The sequence below is a fragment of the Amblyomma maculatum genome, chromosome 1, assembly GCF_055883805.1.
Source record: "Amblyomma maculatum isolate TAMU_Amacu chromosome 1, ASM5588380v1, whole genome shotgun sequence".
Taxonomy (NCBI): domain Eukaryota; kingdom Metazoa; phylum Arthropoda; class Arachnida; order Ixodida; family Ixodidae; genus Amblyomma; species Amblyomma maculatum.
In genome coordinates this window covers 142,071,416-142,090,877 of record NC_139344.1, presented here as the reverse complement: position 1 = coordinate 142,090,877, position 19,462 = coordinate 142,071,416, and the positions used below count along the sequence as shown (strand labels likewise).

General features: G+C 44.1%; 1 protein-coding gene across 3 annotated transcripts in view; it reads right to left on the bottom strand.

Moving 5' to 3' along the window:
• galla-2 (MIP18 family protein galla-2) overlaps positions 1-9,265 on the bottom strand; it is a 45,431-nt gene extending 36,166 nt beyond the window's left edge. The window contains exon 1 of one of the 3 annotated variants that reach the window (XM_084589145.1): positions 8,962-9,265. In XM_084589145.1, the coding sequence (XP_084445271.1) occupies positions 8,962-9,088 (127 nt within the window). In that variant the 5' untranslated portion in view covers positions 9,089-9,265. The remainder of the gene's footprint in view (positions 1-8,961) is intronic. The other 2 variants (XM_084589144.1, XM_084589146.1) reach the window with 2 other exon arrangements.
• Positions 9,266-19,462: the final 10,197 nt, after the last annotated feature.

Genomic DNA, 19,462 nt, shown 5'->3' with positions numbered 1-19,462 from the left:
AGAAAATACTTGTCCTTGTCGAGTATGTATCGAGTATGCTAAATAAAGACATCATCAGTCGCGGTCTTCGGCACTTGAGGTCCTTTGACACGCAGCATCTCAAACGCAGTGGTGCTGTCATTAGAGCCGTGTCAAAGCAAAACAGGTAGCTGCTGTCAATAAAACAAAGCAAACGCTCAGAAATCGTATATTCCTGTTTTTGTTTGGAATACCGCAGCTATTGAAGCATATGCGACCGCAAACTGCTTCATAGAGCAGAATGCTTCTGTATGCACGATAGAAATGTGTGAGTACTTTTTTTTTTTTTTTTATGGCTGTTAAACCTTTGTTGCGGTGTCTCAGTGGTAAGGGCGCTCAACTGCTGATTTCAAGAATGGGGGGTTAAATCACGACAGTTTCGAAAGGTGCTCCTATGCTGTGGGATTTGTCTTCACGTTAAGCAATACCACGTGGTCGATGTGGTGGTAATAATAAAAAACAAAACAAAAAACAAAAACGACACCGAAACCAGCCTTTGCAATCATCCGTCATAGCTGATGTTGCTTTCATGTACTGAACCCCGGGTCAATATGCATTTCTTTTTCTTTATTTATTGCGTAAGCAACACTACGCCAGGTTTCAGCCCGTCGCGTAATCCCGGCCGGTAGCCATGCCGCGCCGCAGAAGAAGAAGCTACGTTGGCTTTGCTTACGCAACCTACCGGGTTTAACTAAAGCTAAACCTCAGCGAAATTTTTTTTTTCTTTTGCTGTTGAAGGCTTCTGCGCATCCGTAACAGTGGTAGTGAGCACATTTTACTGCAGAGAAATGCTCGAACATTTGGGAAACATATCTTCCCTGTCCTCAATTGTTACACTAAATATTACATAATACACTTAGATCAATGTATTGTACTGGTAGCCTATTATAATCATTATAACCCATTTTCGTCTTAGTGCTGTCTTCCGAAGAAGCTCGTCGTTTCTGACAAGGGGAGTAAAACAGCTTCATGTGGGCTTAACGATCGGTGTTTAATTCGGGAATAAATACATCTTTATAGTCGCATGGTAAGATGACCTCCATTTTTTTTTCGGAGTAGCTTTATATCGGGCATCTGTTTTGGAAGTAACCCTAATATTTTGCTTCACATAAGATTGAGTCACTTCTCAATAGTTAGTGATAAAGAAATCTTCAGCCTTTAAAATGCCTTGCCAGAACATGATCGCGCCCATGCGCAGTTTCTGACGATGTCTTCGCAGCCAGTGATTCGTAACTTGCACTTTAACGTTGCTGAAAATTAATTGCTGACTATCGTAAATTTTGTCAAGTGTGTAAAAGTTCTCTCATACGGTGAAACTTATTGGAATTGCAAAAAAATAATAATTACCCTATTAATTTACTACTTATCAAAATCACACACATCAGAAATCCCTTATACTTTCCTCGGTTTCAGGAAATCATTTAAAGTTATTGGCGCATGCAGTAATACACTATAGAATTCTATGACAGTGGCTGCAAGTAGCATCCACGTCGTTGTGAGCTCGGCAAATTCAATCCACTCAGGGCTGTACACGTGAACAATCAGCTTTCCTGTACGGCGAGGTTTCCTGTGTAGTGTCGGCGTAATCTCATTTTTGGGAAATCTTGTGCGTGGTTGGCTTGCCAGAGTTGATGTGCACTCAGTCTACGGCAACTCACCATGCAGTACGCTGTCAGTGCTACAACCTGCTTAATCCTCGACTCAAGCACGATATAATGAACCAGACTTTCTCGATTCATTCTTAACTACTGCAGGTCAGAGTACAAACCTTGTATCTGCGTGGGCTTGACACTAATTTCGCCTGTCTCACTCGTATAAGACACGAGCACACTGTTTAAGCACCATATGTAAGACTTGCAATGTAATGAATTGCCGGCGTATTCCGACGTTAACTGACACCTCTAAAAGTCGATAAAAAAAGCAAAGCTTTCATTAGGCAGGCCTAAGTATTAGGCGCGTGAGCGCGGTACAGCGCAAGAAGCGTGCAAAGTAAATCCAGAAGAGTGGTGGTTGCATGCCTTGTTTTTCTAAAATCCGCGCCTCTTTTGCTGCATTGGCGAAATTTTTTTTCTGCAATATTGCAGAAATACAGCAGGAGGCACGTTTTCATCACCAACAAACGCGCCGTAAACTCGGAAGCAGACCTATGAAGCGTGAGTTTCTGCGAGCGCCGCCGGCTGCCGATCCACACTACCGGCGACGGTGGCGCCACCTGAAGGTCGATCTCGCGGCAAATACTCTTGTGAGCAAAGATAACAGTGCCAGCATGTGCCATGACCGTGCCGAACTGCATGTAAGCAACATCTGATGAAGCCCTCCTGCAGTTGAGACCGGCCTCGAAAAAAGTGTTCCAGCCTCAAAACCAGGAGTGCTTCATCAGACGGTGCTCACATGCAGTCTGGCACGATCGCGGCACATGTTGACAGAAAAGCAAAGCTTTCATTAGGCAGGCCCAAGTATTAGGCGCGTGAGCGCAGTACAAGCGCAAGAAGTGTGCGAAGTAAATCTAGAAGAATGGTGGTTGCATGCCTTGTTTTTCTAAAATCTGCGCCTCTTTTGCTGCATTGGCAAAATTCTTTTTCTGCAATATTGCAGAAATACTGCAGGAGGCATGTTTTCATCGCCAACAAACGCGCCATTAACTCCTTTGCTCATGACAGTATATTAGCATTGTCAGTTTTGAGTGTGTATGTGGTACCACATAGTTCATGGTACAAACCGCAATCCATTCAGTTGGTAGCAGGGATGGGCAATGCGCAAAAACATAATCAACAAGAGCTGATGACTAGCGCTTACTGGGAGTTCCTCATTCAAAGGGAACAATTACAAGCTCCTATAGCAATCGCAGAGAGGGAAAACGACATGCTGCTTCGACCTGTGTAGCATGCGCCCCCAGAGGCGCAGTGAGCTGGCTTCAAAACCAGGAGTGCTTTGTCACATGGAGACCTCATGAAGTCTGGCATAGAGCTGATCTAGAGTGTAAGACCTTGGCAAACTGGCATGACAAGAGGGCAGCCGGGATTTTAAACCTTGCAGATTTTAAACCTTGCTTTTGGCGCATGATGGCCTTAGTTGCCTATGTGCCATAAAACACAACACAACACACACTAGTTGAGTTTGCAGAGCACAATAACTTAGAATCATGAACACCCTCTTCAGCAAACGGAAGAACCGGAAGTGGACATGGAAAAGTCCTAAACATGGAAAAGGCACTCCGCTCTCTTGATTAAAGCTCCTCAAGGGTTGAGCCCAAGCATACTTTAAATGATCGGTATAGTAGGAAGTCATTCAGGCAGTTCAACATCCTACCATAGATTCCTAGATCTGCTAGGTCACACAGAATACTGAACCATCAAGTTGTGTCATATGCCTTTTCCATATTAAAGAATAAGATGAGACAGTGCTGTTTAAGTATAAATACTTCTCAGACAGTATTTTCAAGCCAAACCAGATGGACTATTGTTAAGACCAGTTTTTATTACTCACACTGATGAATGTCAAGAAGTTGACATGACTCTAGGGCAAAGGCTTTTCTAATGTTCAGAACACTCTCAAACAACTTGGCGAGACAGCTTGCAAGGGCTAATGGCCTATAACTACTAGGAGGAGGTTGGCGGCTTTCCGGGTCCCAGTAATCAAACTATAATGGCTTTTCTCCAAGCCAAGGAATTGTTTCCAGTATCATCATTTTGTTAAAATGCTTCAAAAGTGCCAGTACAGTAGGATCAGAAAAATAAGCCGGTATTTCGTAGAGAGTTTCATCGGGCCCTGGGTCAATCTGTTTGCCAGCAGATAGTACTTTTTTTAATTCATGAAAAGTAATTAAATTACTCTATGGTTCACTAGAGCAACCACTAGTCGGAAGGCTTTGTTCTTCAACAAAGTTTTCGTATTTTAAAAATGACTGAGTGTAGTGGGAAGAACTAGAAAGTGCCGCAAAGTGTTCACCTAATATGTCTGCTAGTTGTTTGCATACCAGGTGTCATCACAAAAGAAACTGAATTGTACGAAGATGCCGTTAACTTTTCTAACCTGCTCCCATACTTTTTTTACGTAAATGAGCTGTTAGCTGATGACACATAACTCTGCCACGATGTTTTTTCAGCACTACATAAGACATATTGTGCTTTTTCTCTGGCCTTCTTGAAGTTTATATGATTCTCATATGTTGGATATCTGTGGAAGACACCCCAGGCCTTTTGTCATTTCTCAGCTTCCTTACATTCTGGAGGCCACCATGTTTTGTTTTTTCTGATGCACTATTCTAGCAGTTTGGGGAATCACTAGGCATGTTGTGAATATTTCATTTATTTAGTGGATGCTAAAATTTTCTTACGTCACCTTATTTGAGCTGGCTTCTTCCCTAAACAAATTACAGCCAGCTAAATATAGCTTTCAACGCCATGGTTTTGTCGGGATGATTGACAGTGAGGATAAAAAGCTGATCATGACAGGTAATGATCGCTTCCATATGGATTACCTGAAACATCTAAAAATGTTAAATACAGAAGATGAACTAAAAAAATTGCTGACGATTACATTAATTCCTAATGCGAAATTTGAGCGCAGCTCATCAGCTGTTTCAGTCTTTCGATAGATTGAGGTACATGTTTCGGCTCGGACGGTGCATATATCAAGATCTGCCGCCACCAATCTGACGCTCTGATTGCCGCCGCCAGGGGTGGCATTGAAGGAGGAATGAAGAGAGCAATTAGGTTGTCAAGAGGTCGTGGAAGGCAACACTTGAGTCCATAGGAACGTTGTGCGGCGAAGAGATAGCAGCGACTGACTGATGCCGCTGACGGTGCTAGCGAGTCGAGCAACGTGGCTCAGCGTTTCGGCTTGGGGTGCACGCACCATGATCTGCTGATGCCGAGCCGGCGCTTTGTAACCAGAGAAAACCGTCGCCGCCACGGTAGAAATAAGAAGAGGGGGGGGTACACGCAGCGGCAAATGGTGGCGGCAGGAGCACGCGCTGCCCCGGCTGCAGAGCTGGTTACGAGGGACAACAGCAATGCCAACATGAAATGCAGGAATGAGCTGCGCTCTAAAATACATCTATATAACTCATTTTCTCCGAGGCTGGTGAAAAGTATGTGGGTTGTTTCGAGTACAGAAAACAGACAGTACTAAATAAAATTCTCTATAATAAACTGGCTTCGACTATCAGTTTTCTCACTTCCCAAAGACTAGAGTAGGCATTAAAATCGTTTGACTATGGGATATGGTTCTGGTAGCTGATTGAAAAGATCCTCTGAGTCATGGAGGGTTACGTTAAGATGTGACTCTAGATGGAGGGAACACACTGTGATAGCTGGCTGGCACAGCTTCACGTCTAGTTTACAGTCAGAGCTCACGAACTGTGACTCCTGTTTTTATAACGATGGCTACACCTCTTGAGGGCCTGCTCATCTGCTCTCTGTCACGATGGAATAAGGTGTAATTCTTAAGAAACTTTTGTGTTGCAGATGTAGATTTGTTTCCCATAGACATAAAGTAATAGGGGATATTGTAGTTAGGATGTCCTTTGTGTCGCTATAAGAGCCCTCTAGAACTCCACTGAATTATAAATGTCACCATAATAAATTCTGTACAAGTGGAAAACTAGATAACATTGGCAGTACGAATCAGGGCCTGTCTTTTTTTCTGGCACTCCAAGAGGTGCTGCAAACCATCCCACATTGACGTCATGGTGCTGCCTTGGCTGGTGTCCATCGCCTCCACAAAGGCATTGGAGGACCATGCCACAGGAACATGCTTTTTGGCTGTAGGTCTCGTCTTGTTGGGACTTTCAGGCCCTCCAACCCAGGGGACTGCGTAGCCTGTTTTGAAGAGGCAGAGCTACTTCCACCAGGGGTATAAATGGCCCTGCTCCCTCTGTGTGGCATTGGCAGGTGCTGAAGACTAGTAGTGTCTTGACCTGTCATGCCACATCGGCATATCTTGCTTTTGCTGTGAATGAAATGCGATACTTGAAGATAGTTTTTGCCATGCCTCTTTAAATGATATGTTTTCTGCTGTCTTGAGTGTGATGCTTGTTTTTCTCCCTTCCAGGTAGGACAGCACTCAAGTAAGCAGGGTGTTGTCCCTTGCAATTAGCACACATAATTATAGTTTCATTACATTATTCACAGGGCTGTGGCCATGGAACTGCTATGGATAGCTTGTGTTTCGCATAGTCCCAAAAGTGAGGCTGTAAAAAGCCAATTCAGCTGGTTCTAAATTGACACAGAACTGCAAGAACCACATGCAAGGAATTTGACCTGTCATGCTGACTTGCTTCAGTATTATGCTGTGCACAGTGCACAATGCTATCTTTCTTTGCTACTTTGCCAAGCAATTAACACACAGCATGACAAATATTACCACATATACATGTGATTCAAGAAGTTCAGTGGCATAGTTAGAAGCTTCACATGTGTGATTATAAGAGCTAGCAAACTGAAGAACATAACTCTCTAACGAACACTGTCAGCCAGCAGTGAACACCATCTCGATGCTTATGGGAGATATTCATACCGTTTTAGTATGGCAGCCTACTGATAATTAAACTGGAGTTTGAATAGTGACTATCCCTTTATATTCATTAACAACCCTATAGAAATCAGCAGTCCTCACCTTGCAAAGTTAAGCATTATCAGTCCGTGTTCCCTTGTGTCGATTTTCATACATCCTGCTGTACCTCTTCTCTGGGAAATTTAAGCAACCTGAATCTCTTTGTGCTATGCTTAGAACACGCCACAGCACATCAGCAACCCATTTCTCATCACTCTGCTAAGAAAATAAAACAAAATCAATGCTGAAACATAATGAATCAGCAGACTATGACGAAATTTCCCGCAGGGCGCAAATATAAAATATAGTGGCTGCTTCTACTCCCACAAAATTCCAGGAACTGACTCCTGCCAGCACCATTCATTCCCCCTCCTCATTCCCCCTCCCTGCTTTCTCACAGTGCTCCTTCTGAGGCCATTAATTGGAGAACTCCAAGATATCACTAGAAAGAGGAGGTGCACCGACGGAAGAATGGCAGTTTCAAAGAAAGGCCAAACTCTTGCACTATGGATTGGCTCTGTTTTCGCATGATCCCAGCACATGCTCACGACAGTACATTGTCAACAGTGTAGTCTAGGAGGCCTCCTAGCTGAAGTAGGCCCCTGAATGTGCAACCTTTCTTTTTGCTCAAGTTATTTACTTTCAGCCTAGAAGCAAGCCTAACTCAAAAGTCTGCTCGAACCATGATAGACTGAAATTCTTCACAAACCAAATGAAACCTGAAAGTTCGCAATGCTCCTTCACTTCCCTAAATTAATCGTCCCATATAGTTGATGGAGAATGGCCCACTGTTAAAAATAGCAAGTGGCAAGAAGCCCGTCGGTAAGGGCAAGACGGCCCTTACCCCGTCGGTAAAATGCCGATGGGAATCGCAAACAGACATCAGACCAATCACATGCCCGAAGTGTTCCACACCAGCTGCAGAAGTGGATGTTCGCCATTTGCTATGGACTTGTGCAGGGACAAGGGCATCAAGGACACAGATTCTGCACGAAGTGGGACTAACCACAACAAGGGAAGAGGACTTTTCTAAATGGCTCACCGACAACGCTAAGAGCGGGAGCCTGCTCCGGTTCCTCACGGAAAACCATTTACGTGAGTTTATATAATATGCCTTATGGCAAGCTTGCATACAAAAAAAAAAAAAAAAAAAAAAGAAGCCCGGTGGGCATGGCGGCAACTGAAACTAAATTGTTGCAGCATTGCTACTGCAAGAAAAACAATCTAAGCCCCAGACCCAAGCAGTTGGAAGCATAAGCAAAAAAAAAAAATGCACATCCCTATTTTATTTAAATTTTCCTATTTAATAGTCACGAAACCTATTTTTAAATTATACTAATGTTCATCACATATTCATTGTCATGCTTTTAGCATTTAGTAAAAATGCCAACATATAAACACTAGGCACGGCTTTCATGACAAACTATGCAACATGGTTTTCGCATGTCGGTTCTCAAAGTTGCACACAGGCTATGAGGCGTCATAGTGAAAGGCTCTGAATTTACTTAGACCAACCCAGGGTTTTTAATGTACTGTACTCAGACTTCTCGCAGTACAAGATATATGTTACTTAACTACAATGCCGCTGACCCAGACTGTTGATTTGGTCTACACAGTGTTCATGCATACATGATGTATACACAAAAGAAAACACCTATTAGGCATACCTTTACAAAACCCACTCTTAAAAATGAACTCTATTGAAGAGTTCCCTCAAGTTGGGTTTGCCTCAAAAGCGAGTGCAGCCCAGAAACGAGTGTAAATTTTGCATTTCTAAAGCAGTAGGTAGCGGAACACGAGCGACTTGAAGTCCCATACAACTTTCCATAGGCCGCTTATCAAAGTCTGGCCTGCCCATTTTGCATTCAACAATAATAATAATAATAATAATAATAATAATAATAATAATAATAATAATAATAATAATAATAATAATAATAACTGGTTTACAGGAAAGGAAAGGCGCGATATCTGTCGCACTTTTTCTCTGGGCACCTGACCCGGGCCGCAAGGAAAGGGAAGTAGATGGGAGCGAAAGCGGAGAGAGAAAGAGGTGTCGTAGTGGTGGGCTACGGAGTAATTGCGACCACCTGGGGATCTTTAACGTACACTAACATCGGACAGCACACGGACGCCTCTTCGTTTCGCCTCCATGAAAACGCAAGGGCGTCCGTGTGCTCTGCGATGTCAGTTGCACGTTAATGATCCATAGGTGGACGACATTACTACGTAGACCTCCCTTCACTCCCACCTTCCTCCCTTCCCTTACGACGTCGATTTCAGAACATGTACAAATTTCAAACACAACATAAGAAATATACTTCAAAAGGTGCGCTACGCTCGCATGCAGGAGCTGCACCACGAAGCATAAGCAGCTCGAAAGGATATCGAAAATCTCTCGCGCGTCTATTTCATCTTCAATGTCATCGTTGAGTTCAGCAGCTGTAGTAACCCTGTCCTTTGCCTTTTCGTAGGTCGAAGGAGCAATATTATCCAGGCTGTCACCGCGGGCCATACTGTTCACTTTTGTTTTATACTTCAGTGCGCGCACAGCAGACACATGCAGCAACAGTGAAAACAAACAAAAACTCTTAGCCGTAACATTTATGCCGTCGATAAAAGTCAGCGACAAACCATTACCGCCATGAGCGTCTAGAACATAGTCAAGAACTTTGCATATAAAAAAAAAAGCAACATAAACAAACATTACACATTCAAGAATATGCAGCGCGCCGCACATCCGCATACAGTACGGGCAGCAACTACGGTAATTACAGTAATACTAATACTTAAGTCATATTAATTCTTTGTGGCGAAGTGTTGTCGAGGGTATTTTTGCAGGTCCTGGGTACAGTGAACTAGAATATTGGGTAGTGTGCTCACTCCGCGGCGGCTCTACGGGGAGCGGAGGCCCCTCGTGTGTCGACAGGTGACTGCTTCGCGGCGCCGGCACCAGGTGGCGCCACGGTAGACTTCACGGTAGGATTTTGCTAGGGGCTCTAATTTTGCTCCGCCCGTCGCTGTCAGCCGGTTCAATTTGTCACTGCGTTGTGTGCATTTATGGCTTCGTTGTTACTTTGCTGTGCGCATGTTCTTTTGGCGCTTATCGGAGGTCACTTCAAGCGTTTGTTCAGTAAAGGCCAGTTCAGGCTCTTGTTTAAGCTCCCATCGAAAGTGAGTGTTGACTACACCACGTGCGTCGGTGTATGCGTGTTCTGCCTGGAGATCAGAACTCTTTGTGCTTTTCTTTCGCACATGAGGGGGTAAGCGGACATGTGGCCTGTACTAACCGGTTAATTCACTGGCATAGACTGCTAATAATAATAATAATAATAATAACAATATTTATTTAGTATAGTAGAACAACATACACATACGGAAGCGCCGAAGCCACAAGCGGGCTTGTGCGGCGACAACCGGCAGCCGCTGCAATCTTCGCGCCACATCAGAACTCCATCAGAGCTCCATCAGAGGCAAAAAAAAAAAAAAAAAAAAAAAAAACATTTGGCACAACACACTATCAAAAATGAACTGACAACATCGGTACATATTAACTCTCAATGTTTTGCGGGTGGTCAAAGAAAATACGTCGTCCAGCGATCGTTGAGGATGGCTGGAACATTATAGCGCCTTGTTGCTTTACCGTAATGAATGCGGGTTCTCGGTTTAAGATAACGAGGAACATGTCTCAACGGTACCGGTTTCGTGTTTTTGTGCCTGTATGCACTGCTCCAAAAATATTTTAGTACTACAATTTGTTTAAAAAGATTGTCAAAAGCAGGCAAACCGGCTGTTCTAAAGACACTGCTGGGCAAATTCTCCTGTGGCATGTAGAGGACGCTTGTAGCGATGTTTTTCAAACTCCTATTAACTCCATGTGAAAGAGCAGTTAAAAAAACAACACATACCGTATCTTTAAACACTACCCCAGAGCATGGGCGATTAGTTTTCTGATAGAAAAAGGCATCATGGTTTTCAAATTAAACAACAAAGATGCAACACTTCTAAGTTTCTTACAAATGTCGGTCAACTGAGTACTCCATGTCAGATCACTGTATATGGGTACACCAAGCTACGTAACCGACGGGACGCTAGATATAGGTTGACAAGAACACAAATAGCAATATGAGGGGTTTAAATATATAGAACCTACATTTGGTACATCTTTGTGCGGGCTACGAAAACAGACAAGTCGGGATTTGGTGCCATTTATTTGTAGGCTGTGGCTAAAGGTACGTCCGACGGACCCGATCAGTGGTCTTAAAGGTACGTCCGACGGACCCGGTGCGTTTTTCTTCGGAATCCGTCGGACGGATCCGGGAAATATTTTTCAGAGGTACGGCGGACGGACCCGATCGGTAGGGTTCTTCCGACGGACCCAACGCATTTTTCTCCGATATGGGCCTTGGGATCCGTCGGGAAAGCCGGACGGATCCGAGTCCGAGATCCCCAGATGTGGTTGTAGCAACAACATGGTAGCCATATGTAGCCAAATCGAAGTTGGTATGAGGTGTACGCATGGTGTACATACGTACGAGGTGCAAGAAGTATGTATACATACTGCATGCGTGAAATGTGAAATCACAAAGAATAGTACAGTGGCAAGAATAGTGCCTAGAATGGGTGATATACTACGTGATGGCATGATGATAGGTTTACGTGAGTTGACCGCGGCAGGGTGGCAAGCACGACCAGAGCGCAAGCGCATGTAATCGCGGTGTTGACGGCCAGCCCGCGGCCCGCACGCCCGCTCATTTGGTCCTCGTTATCATGTGGATTAACGTCTACGACGGTCGTTATGTAATTATGTAGTTTTGATTCTTCAAAGTTTCCTCACTTCCATATGTGGTGAGATGCGTCACGTAACGCATCGCTTTCTGCTCGCACTGAGGTTTGGTGCTGCAAGTTCTACGTAGTACAAGCGGCGCTGAAAAAGCTGGGCACCGCCGGCGTGTCTCTAGCCCAAGCATCGCGTCATTCGTGTTTGTTGTACAACTGGAGGTGTGGTTTGTGCTTACCGTGAGATGCTGTGATTACGGATTACGTCCTACTAGAGTGCTGTGTGAAACTACGAAGAGTGCTGTGATGAGTGCGCCGATGCCCGGACGGACATCAGTGTGTCCGTTTATGATCGGCGATGTTGCACGTGCATGTCAGTGTTTATTAGGTGCAGTAGTAATTTATTTACACGCGCTGTGCAACAATCAGACGAAAATAAGTCATCGACAATTTGTTAGCCTGTACTACAGAGCTCAAAACTCGGAAAATGGGAATGCACATGATGCAGTTTTCGCATGTTGGAGTGGACCGAAAAATAAGTGCCCAGCCCACACCGCCGGGATGCGCATTCCTACAGGTGAAATGGTTCAGGTTTCTGTAAAATAGCTGCCTGGCACAGCACCTTTCGAAATTTTCAGGCTTTATACCATTGTTGAAGGCCACTTTATCATTAATAAAGGAACGAATATGCTTTATGTGTTAATGACTAGTGTTTTTTCAACATATTATGTTCATTTTTTTTCGCTTTTCCTTAATTTCCTTTGTTTTTCATGCTAGAAAAACACAAATAGTACACTTTTAAACTTGTCAGTCCAAAGCTGAACATGAATATCTGCCATGCATGTGACAGCTTTAATGCTAGAAAGGTTGACATGTATAGCATGTATGTACACGCTGCGACATCTTAGTGGCACGTTCGGCTACTTGCCCCAAGGTCGTGATGTTTAATACCAGTGATGGCAGTCGCACTTTGGTGCAGGTGAAATGCAAATGCTTCTGTTTTCTGCAAGATGTCAATGCAAAGTAGAAAGCCTGGGCAGTCAAATTACTCTGGAGCTCTCCACTACGGTATTCTTCATAGCTACATATGTCACTTTAGGATGTGAAACCCTACATGCCACAGGTAGGCTGCATTGTTTTTTAGATTTTGTAACCTCTCATCTATGTTTTGCAACATTTGGCTAATTTTAGTTCCCAAACAGTTGCTAAAGATGAAACCGAAGCAGTTCATGGCATGGTTTGCTGCTTAGATTAATTTTCTAATTGCAGTTCTTTGAAACTTGCATCAATGCTGGACAGTTCAAATAGCAAGCAGTTGAATTACAGAAATGATGTGGATCATGCATTTCAGTTCTGACAAGTGGAAAGTAATGGTCCCCTCCTTGCATGCATAGGTGCCTTTAGACAAATACATACTCGGGTGTGTGATTGTGACGCATATCAAGGGTCAACAGAAAGCCATGTGGAGCCAGTGTGATATTCTTCATGAAGGCTAAAGTAAAATTGTACAACAGCTGCTGTACCATGCAGAAAAAAATTGATCATTTAGTGTATGATTAACTGACCATGAATAGCATCTTACTCAGAGTATGATGTGTTATATATCTGGTTTAGCATCCCAAAATAACTACGGCTATGAGGAACACAATAGTTGAGGGCTCCGGTATAATTTCGACCACCTGGGGTTCTTTTACATGCACTGACACCGCACAGTGCATGACAGCCTATTGTTTCGCCTCTATTGAAATGCCTCTGCTGTGGCTGGAACCAAATCTGCATCTTTGGGTTCAGCAGCCAAGCACTCTAACTACTGAGCCAGCACAACGGGGCCAAGTATCAAAATGCATGCCATTACATTTCCTTCTAGCCTGTGGTTTTCTTCACAGAACTAATGTATACAAGAAAAAGTAAATAGCAATAAAACATTAGTTTTATTGCACATTATATTCACATTTCAGCAAACATTCTCTAGGAAAAAATTTCTCATAATGTTTGCATGGAAACCATGAACATCTTACAAAGACAAAACAATGCACTTACTCAACTCCAATTATTAATGGGCAAGGTTGCATCTATGCTACTACACTGCACTTATTACAAAACCACAAGCCCCATCTGCTTTGGCCAATCACTTGATGAAACTAACGGAGACAGATGTCGCACACCACAGACTGGTCGTCTCGCAACATATCTCTGCATATGTTACATTTCAATTTCATGCCTTTCCACTTAGCTTCAACTGTTGCCAGCATTACTGGTTACCCATCTTTTCTGAAATTCCTTTTTTACGCTATTGGGATCAGCATCCTTGTTAACGATGGTCTCTGGAATTTTCGATGCTATCATTTTCACATCTTCCTCATCTGGAAGAACGGAGGAAATGACAAGCGTTGAGCAGAAAAAAAATTAGGGAGACTCCTTATCTCCACCTTTAAGGGTATGGTGTGCCAGCATTAATGGTTCTTGTCTGCAGATCCCACTGTGGATTCCCGTTAATTTACATGCCCTTTGCTACAAACATAATTACTAATTCCTTAATTCATGTCTCTGTTATCTCAGATATACTCATTAGCATACGGTCGTAGGCTGCCCTGTTAGGTGATAGACAACCTGGCATAGACCTCTGTAAGCCTCAACCTTTCTTAATTGGAGCTGAAACGTCGCAGAACATATTTCAAATATAACTTTGTAAGCTTGACTTAACAGCTCCTGCCATGTCATGTGGCCTCGTGACATTTGGCTCATGGCACTTTTGGCTTGTGCACAGGGGTCATCTGTTAAATACTGGTTAACATGCATGACAAATACATTTTCACACAAACTGGTGGCAAATGGTCAAGTGGTGCACTGCAGATTCTGAAATGTATACCTAATATGCATGCAAGGATCGCACCATCACATAACATGATCAAGAGTTCTATCAGTACCTGTAGTTACATAGCATTTCAATGCCCATTAAAGGACCACCTCAGACAATGGTTGTTGTTACCACAAGACCTGTTCTAACAGCGTACTGACACCATTCCACTGAGCGATGGACATGTATATGCACACCTATCTACCTAGATAGCTCATGATTGTGGATCTCATTTATTTCTACGACTTCCAAGGAGTTCCTGTCGTCAGAAACCCTACACTTTATGAAATCGGGACAGTTGTCTTGAAAGGTGATGAAAAGAAATAACTAGGTTACCTTGACGAAATGCTAAATTACAGAGGGTGAATATGCTGCATGAAGATACCAAGAAGCTTGTACAAAGAAAAGTGAGAGTGAAATGGCAGGATTTTTGAAACAATGAAATAAACTACAAACTATACTTGTCAAACCTGTCATTAAGGAATGGAAATCATGCAGTAATCAAAAACACAACATGGAGGCCATTTTAGGTCATCTTCACAAAACACATATCCGCACCTCACACACAGCTTTATACTTATGAAAGAGGACAAACCAATATGCAAGGAGTGTGGAGATGAACTAACAATAAACCATATCTTACACGTGCACCAGAGTCGAGAAAATAAGAGGAAACATTTTGTACAATTTTGCAACAGATCCTTTTCCATACCAGCATGATTCTAGGAGAGACGTGCAAATTTCCTGCATTTTTGGTTTCCTAAAATGTTCCTAAACAAGCTACATCCTAAAGAACATTTTAGTCATTACACACAAAATAAATACATTACACCTTGTTCTTGGTGCATGGCAGAATTAGTTGCTTATGCACCATAAAAATCAATACAATGCTGTAAGGTATACCTTGGTTAGCTATGTTATATGAGACAAGCTTTCGGTCTGGTGTGGTCCTTATTCACGTGACAGCGCTGTCATGCGGGTCTATGTCCCAGCGATCGGAAAGTGACCTATTCCAATAATTCTACAAACTGAAGGCGATTCTACAGATTTCTAAAGACGAGTGCTCAACTGTTTTATCAACGTCCGCCTGCTTTGACAGCCTGGAGTGAAACTGTTGAAGAGAATACATTTTTTAACATTTAACGCGTTTCTGAAGGCGTTGCTTTAAATTACGGGGCCCACAAAAAGCAGCTGAATGTCAAACGCCGCCTAGGTAGGCTTTCTAGCTAGACAGCGGTGTAACGTGGAAAATCGCTCCGCCGGTCCATCGCTGGCGCCGCTGACTTGACAGGCGAACTGTTCCTTATAGCTACAGACCACACCTGAAACACTGAATTGCGCATGATCAAGGCAGAATTTCTCTAACACTGAGCACTGGTAGCTATCGATTTCGCGCCCAATATTGTGAAAATCTGTCCTCTCCTCGATCATTGATACGTCCACGGTTGAACATTTATGCGCCTCGGGGTAGGCCAGCCGTTGGAACATGGATGCGTGGTTGTAGCAACGATCACTTGCATGGCACACTCTGCAAAATTCCAAGAGTCAGCTTCTGCAACGAAATGTGCAGCGCACATTTTCTACCGTGTACCTAAGTCCGGCGATGCATGCATATCGATCCCGATCGTTTCAAAGCTGCGCGGCCGTTCAGTCGGGTCACGCTAACCTCGAGCATGCGGAGGTTTAAACTACATGTACGCAAAATTCAACGACAAGAAAAAGATGCAGGCTAAGCACAAAGAACATTGCTGTTCACATGGAAATCGGATCATTCGCGCTTCCGTCTTTCCGGTTGTGCACTCTTGCGGTGCGGTGCAGTAGGTCTTCGCCTCGACGAGTCGATGTGCAGCTCGCCGCAGTAGCAGCGCAGGCCTCTAGTAGATTCGGCATGTCTTCTGCCACGACTCTGAGGTAGAATTTAAACGAAGAATTTAGCTAGAAACATCCTGTTTCCTCGGTCTGCATGTGAGGAACAAGCATAATGCCATTTCACATACATACTTTGGACTGCTGAATGTTCTGCACGACGAGGTGCGTGTGTGTTGTGCCAGCGCTAGATCTTCGGAGGTCGATGCACGACCTAAGACAGCGTAAATGCTAGGAATAGCTCGCTCGCATTACGGGCAGATCGAGGTGATAGTTTAGTGCGAAGCGAAAGCTGCTCGTGAATGTGCGTATCTCGATGCCAGCTGGTGGAGCTGGTGCAGTACGTAGCATCGCCTGCAGCTATGTGCGTGACAGCGATGCTTGCCGTACACAACCCTAAGTGAAGACCGTATTCTATGTTAGAACGGATGCACTCTTCGTAGCACCTCATCGAGAGTCCGGCTAGCTGATATCATAGAGGATAAAATCATTCACGCGTAGCAAGCGGAATGTAGCCGCGTTCGACGTGCATATAGCCATGAGCCTGTATATCGACGTCCGCCGTATCTTTACGAGAATCGAATGGATACGTCGGACGTACCTTTAGACACTTCGTTATTTGTATTAAGTTTGAGACAAACCAATGACTAAATTTAATAGCGCCTCCTGAAGGTTAGCCAAGGCACATGAAAACTTAGGTTTGCCTGATACTAGTAAAGGGTCATCGGCGTAAAGGAATATAGTGGATGCTTTCATGTGGTCACATATATATCATTCACATATACCCGCACAACAAACTTACCGCGTCACTGCAGATAGGCCCAAACCAAAATATGCCGGCCCGTCGTCAAAACCATTGCTACGCGCCTGAATGCAAGACTGGATATATGTGCATACTAAAGGTGGCCCAAAAATAGCCCTGCTAGGCGTTCCCAAAGATGACTTTTAAGGAAGCAGTGGGAGATCAACCTCCGTCACTCGGACAAGCGGCTGGATGAGAGCTGTGGAGCTGTGCTGTTTGTGAGCTTCATTTCGAATTTCGTTTCGTTCTACGGGGCTATGTTCATATTGTGAACGGGGGAAAAAGTCCGCATCCCTCGTGGGAAGCGAGCATTATCCCCCGATGCCACACCGACGCTATTGCCGAATCTGCCGGCCTATCTTTCAAAAAATATACCGAAAGAAAGACAACAAAGGAAGAGGAAACCCACTGGTGTTGTAACTCATACGGGCCCTCGAAAACAAAATTTTCTAGTCTGCCCGATATACCCGTAACAACAGAAGAGTAGGAATCGGCCCCAAACGAACAGATTCTCAACGTATTCTTGATATTTTGGAAATGGTTAGAAATAGACTGCATAAAGAAGTTGGTTGCCCCGTTCATGCAGAAGGCCGATCTGAAGAAGTAATAAGGTTTTATTTAGTCACCAGACTGCACTTTATGTGAAAGGGGTTAATTAAAAAAAAAGGCAGAAAAACGAGAACGGGCGAAACACCTCAAACTAAGCCATTGCTAACGTTGTTGTGAAGTGCTGGAGCAAGTGAAGGAAATAAGCGGCAAAATACGTGAACATAAATATACGCAGCGGTGACAAATCTGTTCATGTTTCATAAAGCAGTGACTTTATGTCTCTCCAAATAAGTATGCAGTAGCTGGTTTGAAAACCTTGTGGTGCGGCTCCCGCGCTGCGAAAAACGCGAATTGTAAATAATGCATCTTTCCTTTTACTTTGAGAATTACATGCATTCATTCTACCTGTCATCTCCATGTCCTTTTTGTTTTTGTGTGCTGCAGCATGGGTGTTTGTGAATAAGCAGTTATTGCGGCCGACACTCCTTCACTCCTCATTTATCCCTGGCATGAATCCCAAGCTATAACTATTGACTTTAAGCATTAATGGAAAGAGCTGTATAACCCCCGAATATGCAGTGCATTATAATTTCTTTCCAGTGAAACAATGCAGGCTCGAGTGACATACACTACGTGAACGTCCCAACGAGCCAAGCGCATTAATTAACATTGTTTGAACATGTGCACAGCGCAGATACAAAGTTCAATTCAAGGTCCGCTTAACCATTTCAGCAAAACCCACGCAAATGTCGCGGTAATATTTCAATTTGTCGGCGCGGCTACTGTGACGCCGGCCGAGCGCGGCACTGGCTTGAGCGCGCGCGCTTCGAAGCACCTACCGTGGAGACGCGCGCAGCGCCACCGCCCACCGCCGCTCCCCGTCGACACCGGCGGGGACACCTCGAGCGGCGCTTGTGAGCACACTACCCAATATTCTAGTTCACTGTATCCTGGGCATGATGGGCGGAACTTGACGGGACCCGTTTTTTTTTGACGTAGTTAGTCGATGGGCGGAGCTTGACGTCAGCTGACGTCATAAAACAACGAATTACAGCAAATATTTCAAGCTTAGGCAATTTTAGCTGCATTTATTTCTTTTTTTTTTACTTTTAGGTTTTTTTATGCTTATATTTGTTAAATATCTTCACTATTTGGAATTGAAGGTTAGCTAACGCGGTCGAAGCAAAGGCCGAGCTAGCCAAGCCGGGCGGTGTTAGCGGTGTGTAAATAATCAATCATATATACATGGAGGAAGAACAAAAACATGGAGAAGAAAGTTTTTTTCTTCCTCCATGCATATATGAGTTTTTGCCATGGAGAGAGAGAGAGAGAGAGAGAGAGAGAGAGTAAACTTTAATTGTTTAACGGAATACCATTGGCCTGGGCTGCCTGGGCTGTCTCCCGGGCCCTGTCAGCTCAGAGAGACCCGTGTGGGCCTCCCACTCAGCTTGGCTGAGCGCTTGAGCTTTATATTTCTCTAATTGCTCTTTGCAGTTCCATATCATGTGAAGGATGTCCGAGACTTCACCGCATGCAGTGCATGTGTTATTTTTGAATTTTTCGGGCCAGATTTTGTGGTACTTTGCTAGGTTAGGGAATGTCCTAGCCTGTATGTTCTTCCAAGTTACTGCCTCCTGTCTGCTGAGGTCTTTGTGCGGTTCTGTGTATCGTTTTCTTTCTAATTTGAAGTATTGTATTAGTTCCCCGTATGTGAGAGGGGTTGAAGGCTCTGGGGCAGCTGACGCAGGTGCCCGGAAAGTATGCCCTCGGGCTATCTTGTCGGCAGCCTCGTTGCCGTCGATTCCCTCGTGTGCCGGTATCCACATGATTGTGTGCTTCATGTTGCCCGTCTTTTTTTCCTGCTCCATTATTCGGTGTGCCTGTTTGCATACGCGCCCCAGAAGAAAGGCACGACAGGCCTTTTGGGAATCGCTCAGTATTATGCGTTTTCTACCTTGGCTGCTGGCGTGTTTAACTGCAAGGGCGATTGCAACTTCCTCTGCATCTTATATGTAGTTATTGGTCTTGACCGATGA